At 34.5% G+C, this 24,501-nt stretch overlaps 1 protein-coding gene across 7 annotated transcripts in view; it reads right to left on the bottom strand.

Annotated features, from left to right (window-relative positions):
• Positions 1 to 24,501, bottom strand: part of LOC135205669 (zinc finger and BTB domain-containing protein 17-like) — a 260,367-nt gene that overhangs the window by 8,723 nt on the left and 227,143 nt on the right. The window contains exons 6-7 of one of the 7 annotated variants that reach the window (XR_010312574.1): positions 16,398 to 17,063; positions 14,772 to 14,900 (exon numbers count right to left, since the gene is read on the bottom strand). The exons of 1 other annotated variant lie outside the window; for it this stretch is intronic. Coding sequence is in view for 5 of the 6 variants with exons in the window: in XM_064236533.1 (XP_064092603.1) it covers positions 3,538 to 3,906 (369 nt within the window). In the remaining variant the exon portion in view is untranslated. Of the gene's footprint in view, positions 1 to 738; positions 3,907 to 7,437; positions 7,772 to 11,007; positions 11,353 to 14,205; positions 14,901 to 16,397; positions 17,064 to 20,082; positions 20,487 to 24,501 lie in introns of those variants that run through there. 5 more of the 7 variants (XM_064236533.1, XM_064236544.1, XM_064236545.1 and 2 more) reach the window with 5 other exon arrangements.

Below are 24,501 nucleotides of genomic sequence, written 5' to 3'. Positions count from 1 at the left end.
GAGTTCTTTTGATCTTTTGATACACCAAATCCAACCATTATACACACAAGGAAATCAGAATTTTTACAGATTTTCAGATTTGTGCCCTACAGAGAACATGGAACTGTACACCAGTCACATATATTTTCATTCTTGAGAATCATTGTTGTTATGATAACTGTACTACTACCACATTGGTAGAGCCAAGTGCTGGAAATATGCTGCTTTTCAAGTGGTACCTACTATCCTTGATTCACATCAGCCATGCATCTGATGTCTAGGCCAGTCCCTACGACACTCCTGATTGGCTGTTGATAAGCCAATCACACAGCTGGAAACTCTCAGTCTCTTTCAAGAGTTAACATAGGCAGGATGTATATTCCACTTCTCCTGATGGATATGTCTTTTAAAAGTATCCCTCAGGAGAGGTGGAACATACAACCTGCCTATGTGAACTCTCGAGAAAGACCGAGAGTTTCTAGCCCTGTGATTGGCTTATCAACAGCCAATCAGGAGTGTTGTAAGGGACTGGGCTGGACATCAGATGCATGGCTGATGTGAATCTGCTATAGTAACTAATTATACCAGTTATACCTGGGGGAATAAAAGGCTGTTTTTTTTTCTTAAGAGTTGGGAGAAGTGCAGGTTTTGTAAGTAAAGAGAAAATGCATTTTTTGTTTGATTTTATTCATAAATTATTTACATAGTGCAAAGCACAATCTACAACTAAAGCACTTAGTGATCATATTTCATCCATCAGGTAGCTTCACGTAAGGGAAAAATATAATAATGGAATATCCTGAAATGCTTCAGTGATTATGCCACCACTGAAAGTTATCAAATAAAGTTTGGTAGTACTGCATTATTTTCAATTATAGTACAATTCCCTCCTAAATACTTATCCAAGCACAGAGCTTATGGTATTGTATTAACTGTATTACTGCTGCTGTAAAAAAGAAAAAAAAGAAAAAGAAAAAATTTGTCATTACCAAACTCATATAGGTATCGTATAAGTTTTCCATGTGTCTGAGAAATCATTCAGTCTCTCCATAGAAGAAAAAGGAAACCTTGTATCACCTGATTGAGAATGCATCTCAGGTTGCTAGCAAACTGGTTCATTTATTGTCTGTCATCTGTACCAGTTCACAGTACGTATTCTCTCCTATGATAACTGCTTGCTGAGTTCCTTTTCACCAAAATTTGTCATTCATAAGTTTCAGCTGCATAATATGTACTATAAATATATGAGCTCATTCCTTCATAAGTAATGATCAGTTTGTATAATAATGCCATCACATATCAGCATAGTGAGGTTTTCTTTATCATACTGAATAGTTGGAGGGTCAATACCTTGCTTTCTACTGTTCCTAGCTGCTGTAAGTTGACATTTCTTTCTGAACAGTCATACACTTTTTCTTGATATTTTGAATAAGACCTTTATTTCAGTCAGGGATAATTTACCATATGAGATGGCTCCTTCTCCTTTTCATCTGCAATCTTCTCTTGATGGGCTCACAGTTTTTTGACGAGCTGAAAAACGGGCTGCTCCTACTTCACCTGGCTTGTTTTACTCACCTGGTGCCAAGTATCTCTAGTCGCAGTGGCTTACACAACACCAAAAGCTGAAAACCTAACAGTTGGGTGTCCTTGTATCTTCAGATGTATAATATACCTATAACCCTTTAGCATGTCATCCTTCATTCAGAAGTGCATCTGATTCTGTGACTGTTATTGAAGATGCACAGCAGACCCCAGCCTTGGCCATGCCTCTGACACTACATATTTGCTTCCTTGGAGAAAGGAAATCATCAAGCACACAATGACATTCATCCTCCAGGGACTCTCGTGGTTCTGTTTCCTTCCAAGATGTGCATCTGGCTGCAAGCACTCTCATGACTCAAGGCAGGATGATAAATAAAGTAAATCTAAATCTTCTTGGCACTCTCCCTTCTCTTAATAGAATAACCCCTGTGTCTCATTATACACTATGCCCGGGTAGCTCCACAAGAATACTGTAATCTGCTTTTTAACTCCTGGATATGGTCAATCTTTCTAAGTTGCTTCCCTAGGTTCATTTCCTTGGTTGCATCTAGACCCACTACAGTCTCTCGTTGCCTTTCTGATGACTTATATTATTGGCTATTCCAGCTGTACCTCTTCAAGACGACTGCACAGCTTTGCAGAAACTGGCAGTGCCATTTTTGCCTTCCAGGTGCTTGCGCTATTCACCTCTGCCCGGTAAAAAATCTGCATTTATTTGCTCCAGTAGATCACTAGTGCTCCATGTGCACCAGCCATCCTTACAAATTCAACCTGTGCAAAGCCACACAGCTTCCTCTACCCATCCTCAAGAACCACTTGATGCCAGTCAGATGTCATCTAGCTTAGAAAAGCAGTATGCACACTGTACAGCACTGTTCAAGGGTAATTTCCCCCAAGAGAAGACTCCTTTTGGGCACAAGCAGTTCCAAATATTACTCCAGCCCTGATAAAGGCTCTTTGCCTTTAGCCAATTTTGCTATTTAAATTTTTCATACAATTTTCATGTCTTAGAAAAACCATGTTTTCAGAAAGGGATGTCTCTTGTTTGCTCTTATTCACCAGCCTAGTCAAAATTTCTTATTGGCTGAGACAAATAATTTTAGTCTAATAGGAATACTTCTGAGGGTCAAACCTTCGAGGTGAAAGTTAGCAATCATAAAATTAAGAATTTTCAACCCCTCTGGCTTTTCAAAAAAAATCTTGATGTCAACTCCATTTCAGATATTGCTTCCTTGAGATCTTCATCAGCGTGTGTAAGATTTTACATGTATGAATTGACCCATAAATCACCCTAATGGTTGCTCAGCTGGGCCTGAAGTAGCAGCAGACCAAGTTTGTCAGTCCCTAGGGCAAGGGGTAACAAACTAGTCATCCTCATAGTTCATATCCTTTCCTCCAGCACTGGCGTAGTAATATGGGTTAAAAGTAGCTGTTATGTCTTAGTGCCTGGGTAAGTTTCACATCCATGGCTACCCAGATTACACAGCACTAACCAGCTTCTTAACTAACAAGGCTTTAGTCCAATTTGTGACCTCTTGGGTACCATGCAATCTGTGCTATGTGGGCTGATATGGTCACCAAGCTAAAATAATGTTCTATTGGAAAAATATAATTGTTTTAAAAATAGATTTTTTCAATACTAACATTAAATTACAGAGCTTCCCTCCCAACCCTCTATTCATTGTAACTATTCCAGACAACATAGTAAGTGACTGTTTGGCCACCAAGGATCCTGAGAGACCCAGATCCTTACTCAGTCAGGTTGAGGAAGGGTTCTTCTTTTGTGGAGTGTTTAGAAGAATGTGTGGACACAGACTGTTAATGTGGGGTAAAGAGTTTGTACTGAAAAAATAACTTTGACATTCATGAAAAAAAATTATAGATTTTCATGTAAATCATTTGAGACATTCTTCCTATTAGAGGTAGCATGTGCCTTTGCACAAAAGAATTGGAAATCTTTCTCAAATCATATCTAAAAATGCATACAAAAATAGAAAAACATTTAAGTCACTCTAATTACTCTAGAGTGTCTGGTAAAGGATGTTGAGTTAAAGTATGGATTCTCAGTTGTTCTTTGCGTGATGAACGATATGGACACAACTTGCACTCAAACGGTTTTTCTCCCGTGTGAATACGAATGTGCTTTTTAAGGTCACAGTTCTGAGTGCAGCGGAAGTCACAGTGAGGGCACTGGAAAGGCTTCTCTCCAGTATGCACTCGCTCATGCCTGGTCACATTGCACTTGACAGGACTTGTATACTGACAAAAGCGGCACTGGTAGCGAGGGCAGCTGTTCAGATCTTTTGACTTGTTGATGTCATCTCCTTGCAAGTTTCCCCAAGTGCTCTCCTTGCCCAACGTAGCTCCCTTGAGACTTAGCAGCAACTGTAAAAGAAAATAATTTTGGTTAGGACACATTACTTACAATTCAAGCTCTAAAATAATTTTCCTTGATTAAAATAATCTACTTGTTGGTTACAATATATGAAACAAAGTCAAATATATTTACATTTGTGACTTCGGATTACAAAATGCCATGAGCGTATGGAAACTGTTTTCCTTAAGTTATATAATGCAAATATTGATGGTATTTTTTTAATTTTAAAAGACACAAAACATTTTCAACATCCCTGAAGCTGAATCAGTTTTAAAATTTAACATGTTGTGCATAGCTCTAAAGGGGACATCTTTTTTATATTAATCTGTCACATTCTCTGCAAATTTGATGGAAACAGTGTACAGGTTGGAGATTATTATTATTATTATTATTATTATTATTATTATTATTATTATTATTATTATTATTATTATTATTATTATTATTATTATTATTATTATAATTATTATTATTATTATTATTATGTTGAATAAACAATTGTTTGACTTATGAATATTTGCTATAGTACTGTACAATAATCAATCCATGTGATTAGTTATATTCATTACTATACAAAATTCATGATAATGATCTGAAATAATTGCCTGTTTCCTATAACAAGCTTAATTAGGCAGTGTAGTTTACATAACATCATTTACACGTGACTTATGCACCCATTCCCAGTCCTGGGTGTTGCATCATTGTGTCAGTCAGCTTCAAACTATACCTTACTCTCACCTTTTAGTTTTTGTGTTTAAATCAATCATGGTGGTTGTCTATGTTGTGAGTTATTAAGTGAGAAACTGTTTCACAGTGATTTATCTTATGTATATAAGTGGGTGGGTGTGTGCATGTACATGTTTGTCTGTGCAGATTCAAACGATTTGAATAAATGAGTGAATATGGCTACTAAATGCCTGCTAGGTGTAGTGCAGCTGAGTGTGGTACGGCTGCTAAGCTACAGAACATTGTGGTGCAAGGTAGCAAAGAGCAAGGTACCAATGAAATTGCTAAGATGCAACTGTATCAAAGCTACTTTAGAAGAGTGCATAACTTTTGTAAACTGAAAGTTCAAATTAGAGGGTATGCTTGAAAATGGCCATAAACCATAACTACATGGCTGGCATGTTTCATTTCTACACAAGTGATGAGCTAGACAGATTAATATTCCAAATTTTTCTTGTAATATAACTAGACCATTCGTTGCATTTCCAAATTCTTACTTGCTAACATTAAAGATTTGTCTTTAAATGAGGGGTGAAAGTTAGAGTAAAGAGTTGGACAGTTAGGAAGCAAGGCATACTGTAAGCAGTAGTACAACCCAGAGGAACACAGGGCATGGCAAAATGGTGGTAGTAGCAGGAAACATCAACCTCTGTCGCCTTGTCTCATATCAGTCTAGACATTTGACTTGGCAGTCTCATTTCACTACCTGTATTAGTTCATATTTAGGGTAGTTTAATTTTCTGTCCAAGTTTATTTTATAATAATGCATTTTAAGGTCTTTACGCTGGGCAAGGGATATAAAATCAAGTTTTCAAGCTGTCCTCAAGTGAGGACACTGGGACAATAGGTGTTAGGTTTTTATTTCCTAAATAAAGTATCATCTTTTTAGGTAAAGATAAAAAGATACATATTATCCATCTTAGTTAATGTTTTGAATTCTTACCTAAGATTCTAGCTGGAAAAAAAAAGATATGTCAATTCATAAACTAAATTTATTTTCTGTTATTGTAAGACCTTATGAACTTTTCTTATATGATAAAGAGCTGAGACATTCAATACAGAGTCACATTACATTTAGAGCAAAAGTTCCTTGGTTTTGCCGTACATGTTTTTTCTTTCAACCCAGTACTTTTAGCAGTGTGGGAGAAAATGCCTAAAATGACAAGAGGAATTGGAAATAGTTTACAGGAATTGGAAATAGTTTACAGTAATGGGTTTAATCCCAGTGAGTACAGAAAACTGACCAATATTTCTGTTTGTGTACATTTTCACTGTTAAAAGCAATGAAGTTAGGAAATAAGTTTTCACGCTGTTTTTAAGAGCATTTCGTTATGTAACCCAGAATACATTGATGATGAAGTAAATATACTGTACACATCTCTCTCCTATCTCTTGATCCCAATAATACTTATCTGACCTATATTTTCTAGTATACAAGTTTAAAACTTGCATTGATTTTGCTCTTCAGTGCTTATCTTCATTAAATCCACCTTCTTACTGAATACGTAATTAACATTTTACTCGTATGTTATATGTAATTTTTTAAACAATTGTTGCCCATTCACATTTATTTTAGCAGCACTAATCCATCCAAGCAACTAAGAGGCACTGCCATTTATCCAAATGCAGGATACATTGTAAAATTTGATCTAATTATGCTATTCAATATTTTCAAGGACCATCTGTTCAGTTATGATAACTGTACCCTACAGAATTTGCACATCATTTGACAAGTCTAGGCTCCAAGATAGTTTATTGTAAAGGAAATATATTGTAAGTATTCAGGAAAGGTTGTGCAATTATATAATATAGAACGTGTATGAAGTAAGAATGTGAAAGACATGGTCTGAATGCTAGGGAGGATAGTGGCTCATTGGAAAACTTAGCTAAAAAAAAAAGTTAATTAAGAATGCTGAAATTATATGGTGAAACCTCTGAAAACAGGTAATCTCCTGGAATTTGGATTTCATATTATACCACTATGATGACTAGAAATAAAAAAATTGTTGGTAACCATTAAATTGCAGTACTATATGTAATGATATACAGTGTCTGTTACCATTTTGTTTGATGAATCCAACGTGATAGTTCTTGATAAACGGTTGCTGTTTGAATTCTGCACACTGCAGCTAAATCCATCAATAATAACTATCTTTTTGCCGACATGAGTATTTCTTTGAGAATAAAGTAGTATATGCCAATCAGTTATTTCTATATATATTATATTCCTAAAACCTATTATAAAACTGAACCATAGTTAAACAGTGTACATAGATTATCTACTGAAAAGATACATTGTATATGAAGTGTAGCATTAACATACTCCTGAATAATATAAAAAGAGGTTCATCACTATTTACAGACCTGATTTAATTTATGACTGTTCCAAAAGGCAGGTACAATATAGGAGTTGAATTTAAACCGCTGGAGACAATTTTAGTAAGTGTGGTTCAAATCGTTGGAAACCTCATATGTAGTTGGAAACTTATTGAAGTAAAGTGCGTAATATCTATTGCAAAATCTTTCATAGTATTTTTCGTTTTTTCGTACAATTATTGTAGTTTGAGTTTAAAAGAAACTTTCTGTTGCATTACTTAGATATATTATTTACAACCCAAAATTTTTTTTTAGAAATTTTAAAATACAAATCTAATCATTATGTATTTCATCATTAATGGGTGTTTATGTATGGCTGTTTTATTCTATACAGTATTTACATTAAATGTATGCCAGTTCCACATTAGCGTTTAGTTTAAAACTGCAGAAAACTGGATGCAACAGGAATAGACACTGACTTTCGCACTGAACTCTACCTTAATTATTATGATGAGACAGAATGTGATTCATCAGGGTACTTTTCTTTGAAGCCTTGAAGGGACACTTGTCGCATGCATATGGCTTTTCTCCCGTGTGAGTTCGAACATGTTTCTTCAAATTCTCCAGTTGTGTTGCTCGAAGTGGGCAGTATGGGCATGCAAAAGGCTTTTCTCCTGTGTGGACACGTATGTGTTTCTTAAAGTTGGATGTAATCATGGTCAAATAGGGGCAGTGGGGGCACTGATGAACCTTCCCAACATTTTGTTGTCGTCTCTCAGGAAGATGAGGGTTCTTCCAGCTCACGTTCGCCTCATCATTGCTCAGCATCGTCTGTTGAAGATGATGTATTTTATTTTATTATTTTAATGAATATAACAATGACTTAATGAGATAAGCTATTACTGTACAAAAGATTTTCATTATCGGAAACATTTGTGTTTTTCACTATTCATGAAACATAAAATTAATTTCTCCATACCTTACTTCTCAAATTAATTTCTCCATACCTTACTTCTCAATACTTGGAAAGTATCAAAGTAGTATGTAGTTTTGTCTTAATTTGTAATTCAGAATAAATTCTGAAATTTAATGGTAGTACATTCTTCTTAAGCTCCTTAAAGCTAAAAAAAAAAAAAAAAACTATTCAGCAATGCTGTACTAAGCATTTGCATCAGCCATGACTTGTAAGCTTAATCCATTTATGTATTTCAAGTTTTTAATGTAAACCTAATCTACTGGCTCATATTTCAAGATATTAATTCCCCAGACCTATACAGTATCTACTCATCAATTTTAATAAATTTTTTTGTGCTAAAGCGTATTTGCTTCATTAGCTCTTTTTCATTAGTTCTTTTCTCTGGATTATATTATATTAGTCCATTTTAGTTCTTGTAGTGAGATCCGCTCACATAATTTGTTTAACATCTTTGAAACTCAGTATCTTATGCAAATAAGAGATTTTTTGGAATGATAAACTTGATAATACTAAATTAAAGAGGTAAAACCCCATTATGTATACTTGCCCAATAGAATGCCAGAATGTCAAAAAGAGTGCCACACTGAGGTAATGACCTTTTCTTCAAAATTGTCACACTTGTTTGATCCATGATATTTGAAGCATAACCAGTATGACATAATCCCTGATCGATGGTTTAGGTCCCTAAAGGGGAGGTTTATCCTTATCATCAATATTATATTTATTTCTTGGGAAGCTTGAAAATTTTAAAGCCCATTCTGCATTAAAAATCTTTATTTATTGATACACTGACAGACAAGTTACAAAACTCTTCCAGTTGGTTCATCATAGCCCAAAGCTTACAAGAAGTCAAGAGAAGCTGGAATAAATTTAATTTGTAACAAAACTTAAATATCATCTTCAAATAATCCATGCTTTTTCTGATTTAGCAGCAATTAAAACTCCCCTTTGTTACAAGATTATCAGTTTATTTGCAAGTTGAGAGTTCACCACTGAAACAAACTACCAGGTGACAAAAGATTTTATTTTTAGTTTAACCATTTTCTGCCTTAATCGTCATAACAGAATCTAAAGGTGAGTGACTGATGTTAGATGAAAAGCTTTAATACAAGACTGACATAAGTGTTACAACACTACTCTATTTTACTCTAAGTTCAAGACATGACACAATCTTTTTCTGTTGCTTAACACTTAACATTGACTCCTGTGATGCAACTACATACTGAAACCCTTATCACTGTGAAAAGCAACGAGGAAACGAAGAGTTACTTAGTTCATATATGTGGATATGTAGTCAGTTGATTAGTGAGAGATACCTTTTTTTTATACATTTCCTGTAGGTCAGCTTTTGGTCAAAGTCTTTAAAGGTTAATGAAAACACAAGTTCTCTTATTGAAATCAAGATATCCATGCAGGGCTGCAGGTTACATCAAGGCTGAAACCTAATTCATACATCAGTCAGTAATGCAAAGAGGCAGGATTTTCTTTAAAAAATAATAATAATAATAATTAATTTGATCTCAAACTATGTATAGCCAGAGTCTTCTATTTGAATGCATTGAAAAATTATTTTTATCTGTCTTGAATGGTACCTGTGTTAAATACTCAATCACAAACATGCCAGCTCTCAAACACAAAGGAAAGGATATGGCACTTGATTATTTCTCTCTCCTCTATCTCTCTCTCTCTCTCTCTCTCTCTCTCTCTCTCTCTCTCTCTCTCTCTCTCTCTCTGTTCATTATGGTAGTATTATTAGACAAAAAATAATCCTAATTCACATTTTCCCTCCTGTTCTTTTCATTCCTTTATCAAAATGTTTCTCTCTAATTTAGTTTTTCTTGTGATTTCTGCTTCAACATTTGCCAATTCCTCAAAATAAAAAAAATTGTCTGAGCAGGATTAACAAAGGATATGTAGAGAGAATCGGTGAATCAAACAAAACAAAATCCTATCACTCCCAAGGAATTGTAAAACTATAAGTTAGAAAAATCTGAGAGAAAGTGCTGTACCAGCACTGTTAGTTTAGCCTTGTAAAGATGGTTGTACTTTAGAATAGCACTGCAGAAAAAACATGCAAGTTGCCAAGCCTTATGAGTTATTGATATTTGGTATTTTTAAAATCTTTTAGACAGGTTTTTACTATTTAACCTACATTACTGATATTGCGGTCCAGATTTTGGCTGTAATTTACCTTATGAATATCAGTTGTACCCTTATATTCAGAACATGTACCACTGCAAAAAGATACAATCTTGGTTGATGACTAAGCATCCACTCCATCTATGCATGAGTTGCCAGATGCCACAGATTCTTTGTTTTACAATCTTTGATTGTTTTTACCGGTTTTCCAGCTAGCGCTAGAAGATTATCCTATTGTTAAGACCGAAGGTTTGTTCCACATATGAACAAAAGATGCTTCATCTAATATTTCTAAAATGACTGGTGTGGGTTTATGGTAACAATATAAAAATCTGTGAACCACAGACTGAACAAAAGACCAGTATTGTGTAATCCAGAGAATAGGGGAATTTTCATTCACAGTAAAGAATCGGATCATCCCATTACTTAAAAAAAGTCCCTCTTTTTACAAAAATAAATTTTTTAGAATGTACTAATAAAAATAATCAGTCTTTCCAAAGGCTACTGAAAAATCATTCCAGTAAATGAAACACATTACATATACTTAAAAGGATAATCCACTAACTGCCATTTTAATCTCCATGAAATTTAGCTAATGACTAAATCATACACATCTCTTCCAAATCAAATTAATGCACCTATATATATAACTGTTTATCTATAAAAACAACTTTAGTAATACATAGTCAATAATTTATAGAATTGATATCGTTTACCAAAAATAGGTTTTTCCTATGTCAAAACCTATTTTTTCCTTAGCTGTTCTTTAATCGATTTTGGTACTGTGTATTGTGTACTATGTACTATGTCAGATCACTGTATTCCATTAAATGAGTTTTTCATTAAGCATAGCATTAATTTTGTGCTGTGGGTGGATGAATAGCCTAGTACGCAATTGGTGTGTTTCTGAAAACGACATATTGCCGGCATTTAAGAAAATGACTCAATAGGTTTGCACTGAGGGACATTACGGGTGATAAGTTTTAATATGCCTCTTCAAAGATATGCTATGCGCCGAATTATAAGAGCAGTACGGACATGTAAATGGCTTCTCCCCCGTATGGGTTCTTAAATGTTTTCTGAGATCACTGCTGCCCACAGTTTTATAGGGGCAATATTGGCAACAATACGGTTTCTCTCCTGTGTGAATTCGACAGTGAACAGTCCAGTGAGAGCGATGAGTTGTGGAGTAAGGACACACGGGGCACTGGTGCACTTTCATGGCAGTGGGGTTTCTCTCCATTTCTATCATCTCATTGTCCCTCACTGTTAGGTCATGCCGTGTATCCATCCCCATCTGGAATGGAATGCATTTACTTGTAAATAGAAATAACAATATGGAATAAGTTTAGATACAGGTTAGATTCATAATATGCTCCAACATCAGCTTAAGATTATACATATATAACAAGCGTAAAACAATTTAGTTTATTCATTGCTTTTTTTCCAACAGAATGTTTTGATGGATAACATTAACATATAAGAACCTTGAAAGAAATTATTAACATACTTCATTGGTCTTTTTTCTGTCAAATAAGTTTGATATACTAATGAAGTTGCTTGTGACAATAATTCCAAAGGTTGTAAAAACTTTAGATACTGGACATGGAAATATCTTTCGTCATCAGTTAAAAAATTATTACAAGTTGTTTTAGATGGATGAAAGTGAATGGTTACTCATTTTATTACAGTATATTTTCAAGGAAAGCACACAAAAATAAGTGAAACCCCATTCTTGTTACTGACTCATTCATACAGGATGTTTTAGTAAAATTGCATCACGGTATTTATGGATACATATTTGGCTAATCTAGGAGGACTATCGAATGTATTTGACCTCCCTAAATTCTGCCACATCTTTTACCATATGTACAAGAAATTGGTAATCACCTAAGTTTTTTGCTGTTCTTTTTTTATGAGCACTTGGAAAGCATATTTTGTCAGAGTATGGTAATGAAGGCCTTCTCTAGTTTAAATAGATTGTCCTTCATTTTTATTAACACATAAGTTGTGCTTATAGTAGACAACTCTTTTTTTACCATAGAATGCTAGGCATGCAGCTAGAGTTCATAGTTTAGAGAATCAACCAAAACTGATCGGTGCCTTTTGTTCTCTGTTACGCTGTGACCTGCTGTTAATCACTGCAAGTCAATCTGATTTTCACTGTTTTATGTCAGCCATCATGTGTTACTCCAACAACCAGTGTGTACAAACTCCTCCTGATGATTTACCATTTTCTTCTGGATCTAACAAGCATGGCTTCCTTCCATCATGCCTTCCACTATCAACTTTTATATTTTGTCTTACTCCAAAGGTACATCATGTCCTACCATCGAATCCCAAATTTGGGATCTTATGAAATTTTTAATCACCAATTACATTGTTGTGTCTCCTGATTATGATGCTATCACCAGGACACTTCCTTTTTCATAAATGCAGATCCTATTATACTTTTTATTCAACAGGAAGGTGAACTGAACATTCATATCTTCCTGATAATTTTTGAAATCTGACAGGTTCTTGGAGAGAGGGACTGAGACAGATTTATATATCTATGGGTTGGGTTATTATTAAATCTGCTAACTCTTCTCTATCTGTTTCTAAATGAGACTTTAAAAATACATCTCATTTCCAATTGGCTTTCAGACATGGAAGTTGAGTACTATACTACTACCTTTCCTTTTGTTTTAAAAGCTTAATAAACTGTTTCATAGGGAAGCCTGATTGGTCAACACAATTTGCCAGAAGATACATAAAACAATAATTGAATATTTTTTTTAAAGAAACAAACAGCTGGTTAGTTATGTAATATATTTCTGCTTCACTTTTGTGTTGAACTCAAAACTCAAATGAAAAGCAAAGGGCAATACTGGAAACTCTAAGTAACTGGGAAATGTAACATCAGCTCTTTATAGCCCACTCATTTGTTTTATATAGAAAAAGAAAACTATCCCAGTATGACTATAGTATATATAAAAGGTTGTTGGACTCTTAATTACACTAGGTAATAGAATGGAACTTGTAACTACGTACACTGGTATTGGAATTATGTACCAAGCTTTCAAAACGTTCGTGAAGTTTTCAATTATAATATGTAATACAGTATATAGGTAGCCCCCAATTATCGGCGGACTCGGTTAATGGCGATCTGATTTTATGGCACCATAAAACGCCAAGTTCCGGTTATGGCACCTTGTGCACCGATAATAGAGTTATGACGCCATAACATAGCTAACAGAGGCACCATTAACCAGTTATCAGCACCATAAATCCACGAGTTTCAGTTAATGGCAGTTTTCGCTTATCGGCACCCCACCAAGAACGGAACCCCCCACTGATCACTGGGGACTACCTGTACCCATTACTAACAGAACCTGATAAGTGTAGGCATAGTTTTCAAGAGGACTGACAACAACCTCCATGAAAATCAACCAACCAGCTGTTCAAGTAGAGATCTTGACTCACTCCTGTTCTCTGCTTCTTGGCATTTCTGTCAGCAGAGAGAATGGTGTGTTCTACGTCTCACTTCAGTAGTCTTAAAATAGTTTAGAGAAGGCTCCATATGGCGCTCAAAAGTAGTGTTACAGTGTATAGAACCTCTTGCTATACCAAATTATGAAATGTTCTCATAAGAATTAGTACATGAAAAAAAAAAAATTACAAAACAGTATACGTATATCGACGTATATGAAAATATTTGACCATATCCAATTAATCTGAAAATATTTGACCATATCCAATTAATCTCTAGTTATATCTTCTGAATCATAGTAGTTGTTTATTATCTATGAAACCACTACTAATTGCCATTTGAAAACTCATATTTCACGAATGGTGGTTTTCTCCTCCCTATGTGGGAAAGAGTATGATAGATGGGTATACAATACGTACATTATACAGTAGTAGTAATCAAATTTTACTTTTGGATCCCGAACCTACAGGAAATCCATACCTTCATCTCTATTTGTTGACCCTCCATCCATCAAAGTTCATGTCAATCTCTGACTAATTTTGAACTTGTTTTCATACCAAATTGTAAACTAAGTGAAAAACAATGTCCAAAATCTTTCTTGGAGGGGACAAAAAATGCATGAACAGAAAACTGGATTTATTTTCCAAATATATTCCATTACCTATGTGTGGGGAAAATATAAAGAATAGAGAGGCAATCATCAACACGAACTAATTCCATCTGGGAAAACTGTCTTTATACAAGTACAGTACTTTACATTTTTTCATACCTGACAAATAGTATTTTAATTATTACATCACATTTTAGACAAAAGAATTAAAAGAACTTAACACATTAATACTCTGGGAAAGAATTAGTGATAAGAATGAATAAACTGATGCTACACAATTGATATGAAAAGGCTGGCAGTCACCCATATTTATTGAGATGAGTTTTCATACAGCTTTTTGCATTTCACAACCACAAAATATTTCGTTTTCTCCTTTTGAAAATTACTGAAGACTTTCACTTCAAATATTGAGAAAGTTTTTATGATGAACCTGGATATGTCTTTTAAGGTTGCCACTGACTGCAGACTGGAAAGGACACTGTGTACATGAGTACGGCTTTTCTCCAGTGTGAATTCTCACATGTTTTTTTAGATCACTTTTAGAAGTTGCCTCATACTGACAGTATAAACAAGAGAATGGTTTTTCTCCAGTGTGAGTTCGGCAGTGAACAGTCCAGTGACTGCGATTTGTAGAAGTGTAAGAACACACAGGGCACTTGTGTATCTTGGGTCCTGAATATGTTTGTGCCATTAAGTTTGGCCTCCATCCGAAATCTTCATTTGGCCCCAATTGTGTTGCACAGACTTCTTTGGTAGGCAGCATCTGGAAGTAATAATACGTTTTAATATATCAGCTTGTTATTCACAATATTTTTAGCTTACGTGGTATTGAAAGATTATGGTATAGTTTTCATGTAAATATATGACAAATTTCAAAGTAACTTTAAGAAACCTCTTGCATTAACTTCCGTTGATGCATGTCTAGCTTAATGCTACTGAAACACTAAGGAACAAAGCCAGTTTTACATATGCATTTATTACCTAGCTATTAATTTCATACAGTTACAAAAAAAGTTCAGTAATTTTTCATACAATATAGATAAGACAATAATATTGTGTCCATTTTCATTATACTACAGAATTACAGTACAGTAGTATATATATTGTACAATGCAGTTGGCCATTCCAGTGAGCTTTGAAAATGTGACTCCATGTTCTGGCTTGACTACTTGATAATATGTACGTATCACTTTTCTCTATGGCCATTTTACTTTCATGACCTTTTCACAAATTACGTTGTTCTTCATTTATTAAAATGTAAGGAAACTTTATTATATACTATTAACTGAGATTGTATGCACAAAAACACGCGCACTCATAGGAAAAACGCTTAACTACAAAAACTAATCGGTGAAGTCTCAGAGAAATATATGGTGTCGAGCAGCTGGAAAACAGATTGAGATCTCTGTGATTGAGATGGTTGGGATGTGATAAGCTGGTAATAGTAAAAAAAAATAGCTGATATGGATGAAGATCAGAATGAAGACTACTAAGAAGACTCAAAAAATCGTGGAAAAAAAAAGACATTTCTATATGAAGGGCTAAATCAGATGGGAATTCAGAAAAATGTACTGAAGGCAGTGGAGAGAATTCATTTCACATTAGTATCCACATCAAAGGAAAATCTGATGTAAACTGCTGATGATGATGTTGGAAATTTACATAATATATGTTGTGATCTACTATACTGTATATCTGTATTTTTTATTTTTTTGGAAGGAATGTAAGGTTTTATTTAATTGTTAATTATCTAATGTGGAGAGAATCATTTGGATAGCAAATCTCTCCTGAAAGCACCAAAAACTCATCATCAGCAGGGGGTCACCCAATGTGTACACCCTGATTCAACCAACTTGGACAGTATGTTACTTCCTTCACCTTCAAAGGTGGAGGCAATTTTTCAGGGGTCATCAGGATAAAAGCTTACCTGAATTTTCTAGAGTGTGATTTTCATTAAGTGTAAGCATTTTAGCCATTAGCCTTTCTAAGTAACAGTAGGGGGATCACAAAAAATTTAAAGTTATGGTTTTGTATTTCTGATTCTGATTACCTAAAACTGAAGACTGCAATATTTATTTTTTTAATTAACATCTTAAAATATTCTAGAAATAAACAGAACAAATACTTAAGATATTTACGTATTTATATTTAAAGATTTTCTTATGTATGGTAAATTTTATTCTTAATTGCTGAACTTAAGGGTTACATTTTTAAATGGTTTCCTTTTGTCTGTAAAAAAACAATGTAAAGTAAAACTTACCAGTTAATTTCATTTAACAACTTCAGACGAGAAAATAATAAATATGCATAATTCCACCTCTCCTCACACATGGGCTTTGAACTTCCTGCGGTGCCTCTGTAGCATTTTCATGTAGTTTCTCATAATCTCATCACTTTCATTTTATTTTATTTTCTTAATTATTACATAAATTTACAATGAACTGGGCTGCAATTTTTGTAGATTAAAAACATTTACAAATTTACATTATTTATTAGTTTCTATTCAGTTTTTCTCTAAATGACTGGCATGGGTAATCATATGCCTCTTAAGATTACTGCTATTGGCACTTTGGTAGGGGCAGTGTGGGCATGAATGGGGTTTTTCTCCAGTATGAGTGTGAATGTGTTTTCTTAGGTCGCTGCTTGATATAGTTCTGTATGAGCAAAATGGGCAAGAACGCAGCTTTTCTCTTGAGTGTATAAAAATATGACTTTGAAGTTCTAATAATGTCTTTGCTTTAAACTGGCAGTGTAAACATCCATGAAGGTTTTCTCCTTTATTGACATCGTAATTAGGCCTCGACGCCAGCTGTTGATTTGAGGAAAGGGCCTTAGAACTTGTGTATGACATTTTTGTTGTATTTTTCCCAACCTCTGTTGCTCTTCCTTTAGTCTTGAAGTGTGGATCGTCACTCGGAGCCCACATCTGTAAATATAGTAACATCTTCATGTAGTGCACAATAAAAATGGTTTTGATTGTAAGGTAGTATACAATACGGGATACTATGCATAAATTTTTAATCCATTTATTCAGAATAGTAGTAACCAGATTTATAAGAAAAATATATTAGGAAAACGACTTCTTTCGCACATGGTTACTAAACTCATTGATCCAGACATAAATAATTACAAAGTAAAATTATAAAAGTTCATATTTTTTCACTGTAATAATAATGAAATCTTTACAGTGCCGTGGTAGTATTATCATAAGCTCCATTACATTGACCCACGCTGAAATTAACTTATGTAGTACCTGCCATTGTTGCAGAATAAAGCTGTCTACATAAGCTCCATAGTTTGGGTTTTACTTCTTATTGTTTTTCTTTAAAGAATGAATTCATACTTTTCCTCAGTACAGTTCATACAGCTGGGTTCCCCTCACTCTTCCAGCATAATGGCATTATGACCTCCCTCTCCTGCTGTAAAAACTAATCTCTTTGGCTCCTCATTTACCTCTGACATGTCTTTAGACCATTTCACTTCACTTGACTAGACTTTCGGCTTCTAACCAACTCTGTGCTCTTCTGTGATCATTTTGCTATGCCACATTCATAGGGTACTCAAGTTTCTGAAGATGGGTTTTTAAAAGCTTATGGGCCTGGTGGCATCATTCCTTGGTTCCTTGAGAGTTTGCAAATTAACTTGCTCCACTGTTTTGCTTTTTTTATACATTAATATTCCTTATTTTTCCTGAAACTACTTCTCAACTTGATCTTCTGAGGCACTCAGAATCTGAGTGCTTCCTCTCTGGATTATTGGTAGGGTTTCTATAGGGCAAGAACAACAGGTGAAGTATACTATATGCTCACTTCTAATCACCCCTTTTATGCCATAAGTCTTGAGGTTTTTGAGGCATTTAATAGATCCAAGACACATCCTCTCTGTAAAGTTGTTACAAGTTTCTTTACCAAATTTGTTCATTTGTGGTCCAGTATGTCCTATATGTTGTTGAATTAGTTCCTTTCTCCACCTGTTGTAGTGGTGGTCTCCATAAATTTGTCTTCCCTGGACTTGTCATTCTTTTCATTATTGACCACCTAAATACCTGGACCAGCAAGGTTGGGAAGAGGTCATGTTGTACGGTGTCTATGTCATCAAAATATCTCAAGAAATAATTTTGTTAGAACTAGGAAAGTACATTTGTTTTATGATCCCCCTAGTGATGGGATCACCTGGTGATGCTATAAAAACCATCTCCCTATTACTGTACTACAATGGATGAAGATTATCCAACCTTTACAAAATGAAGCCAAGAAAATTCACACCAAAATTCAATTATCACATTTAGTAATACGTTCCTTTCCCAACAAAATTATTGTCTTCAGTGTACGTATCTGACCACTGTTAATGGATATAGTAGGCACCATGTTGCTTTGCATAGTGCTATGTTTCCTTTTGTCCCAACCATCCTCATGCAAAAAATTCTAATTTTCATGTCACGTAGGATTTGGAAACTTGAAACTTGTTCTTAATCTATCCACACACCTTGCTTGCCGTGGCCAAGCTTTGATTGCTTTTTACCATGAAAGGTTGATCAAAAAATGGAAGAAATGCTTAACAAGACTAGATCTGAAGTTTGATGCCTCCCCCCAGAAAGACAGCTGATCATGGTGCTAAAAAGAAATTAAATTTGGTATTCAAAATTAATATATTTAAAAAGCCATATCTAATTTTAATGGTTGTACATACTCTACCTAATTAGTCAGTTCTTAAAGAAGGCAGATAAACATAGAAACACCATCTGATGACATTGAGCATCTTGGTATCCAAGGGCTTAGCCTTTGGGACTGATCAACTATGAAACTTTCTGCTTCAGGCAAGGCATATCATATTGGTGGCATTATTTTTAAAGTTATTTGACATTCCTTGTTATGTAGCATAATATCTATACTGTAGAACACATGCTATACTTAAATTACTGTGAATTAATTGCAGAGTCATTATTACTACAACACAGCAGGTAATAAATACACTACTCATTATTTGTCATTTTTATTTTTATTCTTTAAAAATCATTACGCACTTTGGAGGAAATGTATCATGATAAAACTATTTTGAGTAGAATCATCAAGCACGAGACAGGAAAACCTTTGAGTAAAATAATCTTTTTCATTATACATGTGGTCTCATCAAGCTTCTTCTGTTTGCATCCCATACAGTATCACCTGATAATCCCCTATCTCCCTTTTTAATGTTTTCTGTTTTCTGTTGCATAAATTGAGGTTTGCTGTTGATATTAACTGTGAACTGTATACTATATTCATTTTTTCATAACCAGTGTTGATTGGGGAAATATAAACACCTTGTAAACTTGGTGACAAGGGTAAAGGCTAAAATGCACTAAAATGAATGTCTAGTTTTAAAGGTTTGTTACTTTGTTTAACCATTTCTGACAAACTGGTACTAATAACATATAAAAACAAATGCCCTTCACCATATTCAGTCTTAAGAAAATTTCAGTGAGCTGAAAGACAACTTTAGGATAATGGTCCCTTCCAACCTCTCCAGTCTGCAGAAGCTAAGAAGTATCTGATCTTTTGTCCGATATGATAGCACAGATACTTTTTTTTATATCTTTCTAATCTATCACCACCAATCAGGCTTATCACAAATTGATTCCAAGAAAATATTTAGATTTCCATAAGACTTAAGTAAAACTGAGATGACTTCAGTATTATACTATAAGTATCTATTCACCACTGAGCTACCCAGGAGTCTTCCGAGGCATTACGTATATTAAACGTATACAGTTACATTTACACCTGACTTCTCTTTTATTTTCAGGCAGATATGAATTAGCTTTGAAAGTCAGTAACAGTACACTAAATGGAAAATATTCTTTCTTTCATACATATTCTCTGACACTTTACAGAATATGAGTTTCTGGACTTGCATTAACAGCATGAGTTATCAAAAGGAAATATAAGTGCAAGAGTAAGTTACAGTTACAAATAATATTGAGGAATAAAGTACATTGTTACCAAAGCTTTGACATAACTATAACCTTTAATGAAGTGTGACATTATCTGTGAGTTAAACTATGTCTGTTCAAGTTGCTTTTATCAGATGATCTAAAAGGACAATATGGACACATATAAGGCTTCTCTCCCGTATGCTGACGAACGTGTTTATTGAGATTGCTAATGGTTAGGGTTTCATAGGGGCAATGCGGACAGGAGTAGGGTTTCTCGCCAGTATGTGTGCGATAGTGAACGGTCAAGTGGGAATTGCTCAAGGCTGCATAGGGACACACAGGACACCGGTACAGCTTCCTATGGGTAGTTGCACTTGTTCCTGAATTTGTAGTACCTCCTCCACCACTTGGACAATCGGCACTCGTGATCGCAATCTGCAAATGATATCTTGTCTTACTATAATTTATAACCTTGACTTATGACTACTATATCCTTCTTAATTTGCTATTTCCCTACCTAAATCTGAGTTTGGCAGACATGAAAAGAAATTATACTATGAATGAACAGTCTAACAAATTCAAGGATGAAATCAGTTACATTCAAAAAAGCTAGTTAAATTGTAATCATATTACCAGTATTTAGAGATGCTGACAACTTTAAGGTTGAAATAAAGCAATCGGTGTTGGGATAAGTATTATGTTACGTCTAAAGAAACTCCATTATGACTATTTTGCGGCTTACTCATCAGTAGTAATCTACAACATAAAATTCTCTTCTACTGAATGTAGGGTCAATTTATTACTAACAGTCACCGGTCATCAGCGGACTGGGATATTAACGATCCGGTTTTATGGCGCTTGTCTAGTGCCATAAAATCGGTGATTTACGGTGCCATAAAGGGCCGAGTTCCGGTTATGGCACCATAAGGCCCCTTATGGTGCCATAAGGATGCTTATGGCACTGATAACCAGTTATCGGCATCATAAACGCCATTATGGCGCCATAAATCGCCAGGTTTTGGTTAATGGTGGTTTTTGCTTATCGGCACACCCCCGGGAATGGAACCCTCGCCAAAATATATACATATATATATATATATATATATATATATATATATATATATATATATATATATGTTATCTATTTAAATTACAATTTTTGTTGACCTATAGTTAATAGACAGATGCAGTGAACAATGACATTCATTGAAATAATTGATATCAGCATTAGCTCTCGCAGAAACAAAAGTCAATGTTCTTTGTTAAGAAGAATCTACTGTCTCAGAGGTCGCATTGACAAAACATGAGATTGCATGGAAAATCCCTCGAACATTGTGTTCGTGTGTGCATTTGTTTCTTTGGGCGGAACCAGTGAGAGATAAATGTCATTTAAAATAGATTACCTTCCTAACAAGGAGAATATAAAATGTAGAAAACTCTATTATGTGTAGATCAGGAATTATGAAACAATTGATGTGTTATTACACAATCGGTTTTGCACAACGAACTCGTTACACTCCCATGACATATTAAATAGGGAGTGGTTTTACGAGAATGCTCGTTCGTTTGTGTCATATTTTACCTCCACTGTATCATATCATTTTTGGGGGATTATTCACCCAGTTTTTCCTTGAAGATGAAGGGTGCGTGACAACCACACGAAACTATTATCATGGACATCAGAGGTGAGAGTTGTTGGGACTTTCATTAATGAATTCCTTTTCAGCATCTCGAACTATTTGAGATGACGTGTGAAGTGGCAGAAAACCTCTTTCTTTCTCATGAGAGATACATGAGAAATTATTATTATTCTCTTTTTGTGCACTTGTTGGTGAAATGTATCACTGTCCTCTTTATTAGATTTGTTATTTTGTTATTATTTTGACAAGTGTGTTAATAAGAAATAAGAATTATGTTTCTTTCTGAGAGGAACTCTTTAACTGTTGTTCTCTCGACCTCTATGAGCCGAATTATTATCTAGTATTGATAATTCACAATGGTGTTTAACGTGTTGAAGAGACTAATTGATTTACTGCATGGCTATTCAATTTTTGTGGAATTAATGTCAAAGTATGACGAGAAATGTCTCTTTTATTTTTTTTGTTTCACTTGTGGGAATGGTTCAGTTTCCTGGGATCTTGTTCTAGACAGTCCGTTTTCTGTATCAAGTTTTAATTAACGATTTCAGTCTTTCTAACTGCTGGCGATAGTTAGATTTTTGTTTTTCCTCTAGTAAAATAAAGTTATTTTTGTAGTTCAGAGTTTAATTCAGTGCCCAAATTAATTTTTGCAATTGTCTTGTGAGTAGATTAAAGATTTCCAGTAGGTCACGTTACCATATTCAGTTTTGTGCCTCCCCGATATATATATATATATATATATATATATATATTATATATATATATATATATATATATATATTATTATATACAGTGGTACCTCGTTTGTCGAACGTTTCTTATGTTGAACTTTCCGTTTTTCTGTATCATTTGTCGAACAAATGCCCGTACTTCGAGCTGACTGATTATCTAGTTTATGCGTACTTGTATTCGACGGCCTACTGATTCTTACAAGTTAAACTGTATTAAAAAAATTTTCATTTATAATATATAGTTTAATGATAACAATATTCGACAAAATAGATAAAAGTATAAAGCATTTAATATAAAATATAGCTTTCAATATAACATTTAGCATAAAAGATGTATAAAATCGTATGTAATTGCGGTGACGTCACGCCCAGCTGACTTGAGACTGAAAGAGGGAGCATTGATATGTTGAGGAGAGAAGGAGAAGAGAGAGTTAAAATATTACTAAATGTATGGAAAAGCAATAACAATTCACATAACAAGGGAATTTCCCAATGAATTTACTGTAATCATAAAATATGAAAACAATCAAATGCAATACAGAAAAAAAGGCTTAATTGAGTCTGTGTCCGGTGCGCCGAGTAAGATGGTCTAGTTGAACAACATTAACAAAATAGTAAATGAAAGAACAAAGCTTTTCACAATAAAATTTAGCACAAATTATTAACATTATTAACAAAATCATTCGTCATTGCGGTGATACACAGCTAACTTGAGGTAGAAGGAGGGAGCTTTTATATTTTTGAGGAATAATGAATGAAAGATTATAAGTTATCTTGCATCGTGGTATTGTTGAGGAGAGAAGAGATAGTAAAATATGTACGTAAAAGCAGTACTAATTCGCATAGAAATAAAATGTTATTTCACAATAAATTCAATATAATGATAACATGTAAACAAATGCAATACAGTGAAGAAAAAAAAACTTGCTCGAGTCAGTGTTCGGAGCGCTGAGTATTACAAGAGAGAGAGAAGAGAGAGAGAGAGAGAGAGAGAGAGAGAGAGAGAGAGATGCTTCCCACTGACTTATCAGCTGATCTGGGATGATTATTCACCCATTTCTTTCACTTACACTTGATTTGCCCAAATCACTTTTATTTTTGTTACGGTAAAATACCAATCTAGTGACAAATGCTTGTTACGATACTTTACTACTGTAAAAGTAACTCAGCTGTGTGATAAACAAACTGGCGCCACTTTCAGCTTCTGCATACCTTCGATTGTTTGTTTAAATGGCTTCCTTGTGAAAAGTTATTTTATCTCTTTCCTTTTCTTGCATTCTTTACTTATTACTTATTTTTTTTTGCAAAGTTCTCATGTTTGTTTTAAAAGTCTGCCATTTGCCAACAGTAAGTTGATGTATTGTGGCATAATTAATCTCTTTCGTGCACTTAAGATCCAAGTGTAAACACGCTGATTACTCTCTCTCTCTCTCTCTGACACAATCGGACACACACACTGTCGATTCCTTTGATTGTCTTTGTACCTAATTTGTGAATAAAATTGATTTTATCAATCTTTGCATACTGCAACCAATTCGGTTTGCTCAGAGGGTTCCCGTCTCTCCTCCCTCCATCCCCCAGCCGGCCGGCACCATTTTTCTATCGTAGATAGAAAAAATAAAATTTAGAAAATTACTTTACACTCTTAATTTAACTTTTGAACACATTAATAATAGAAAAAATGTGAAAAGGGGGACATTTTGGATTGGCTGTCTTCCTATATTTCTTATGGGGATATTTGTTTCATATTTCGAACAAACTGTACTTCGAACAGCCTTCAGGAACGGATTAAGTTCGAAGTACGAGGTACTACTGTATATATATACAGGCAGTATCCGGCTTACAACGCTCCGAGGTTACAACGCTTTTCAATTATATTTATCAGAAATTATTTTCATGTTTACGACGCATGTTCCAGGGTGACGGCGCTTGCGACGCCCATCTGACGGAAGAAATATGACTCCAAAAATGCAAAATAATCAATATTTGAAGGTTTTTTTTTAATAAAAAATGCAATAATGATGCAGTTTACTTGGTTTTTAATACAGCCAAAGCATTAAAAGTAAAGTTTTCTTGGAA

This window comes from Macrobrachium nipponense, chromosome 24, assembly GCF_015104395.2.
Source record: "Macrobrachium nipponense isolate FS-2020 chromosome 24, ASM1510439v2, whole genome shotgun sequence".
Taxonomy (NCBI): Eukaryota; Metazoa; Arthropoda; class Malacostraca; order Decapoda; family Palaemonidae; genus Macrobrachium; species Macrobrachium nipponense.
Note: the sequence above shows the minus strand (reverse complement) of the source record. Positions and strands in the feature narration are given on the sequence as shown.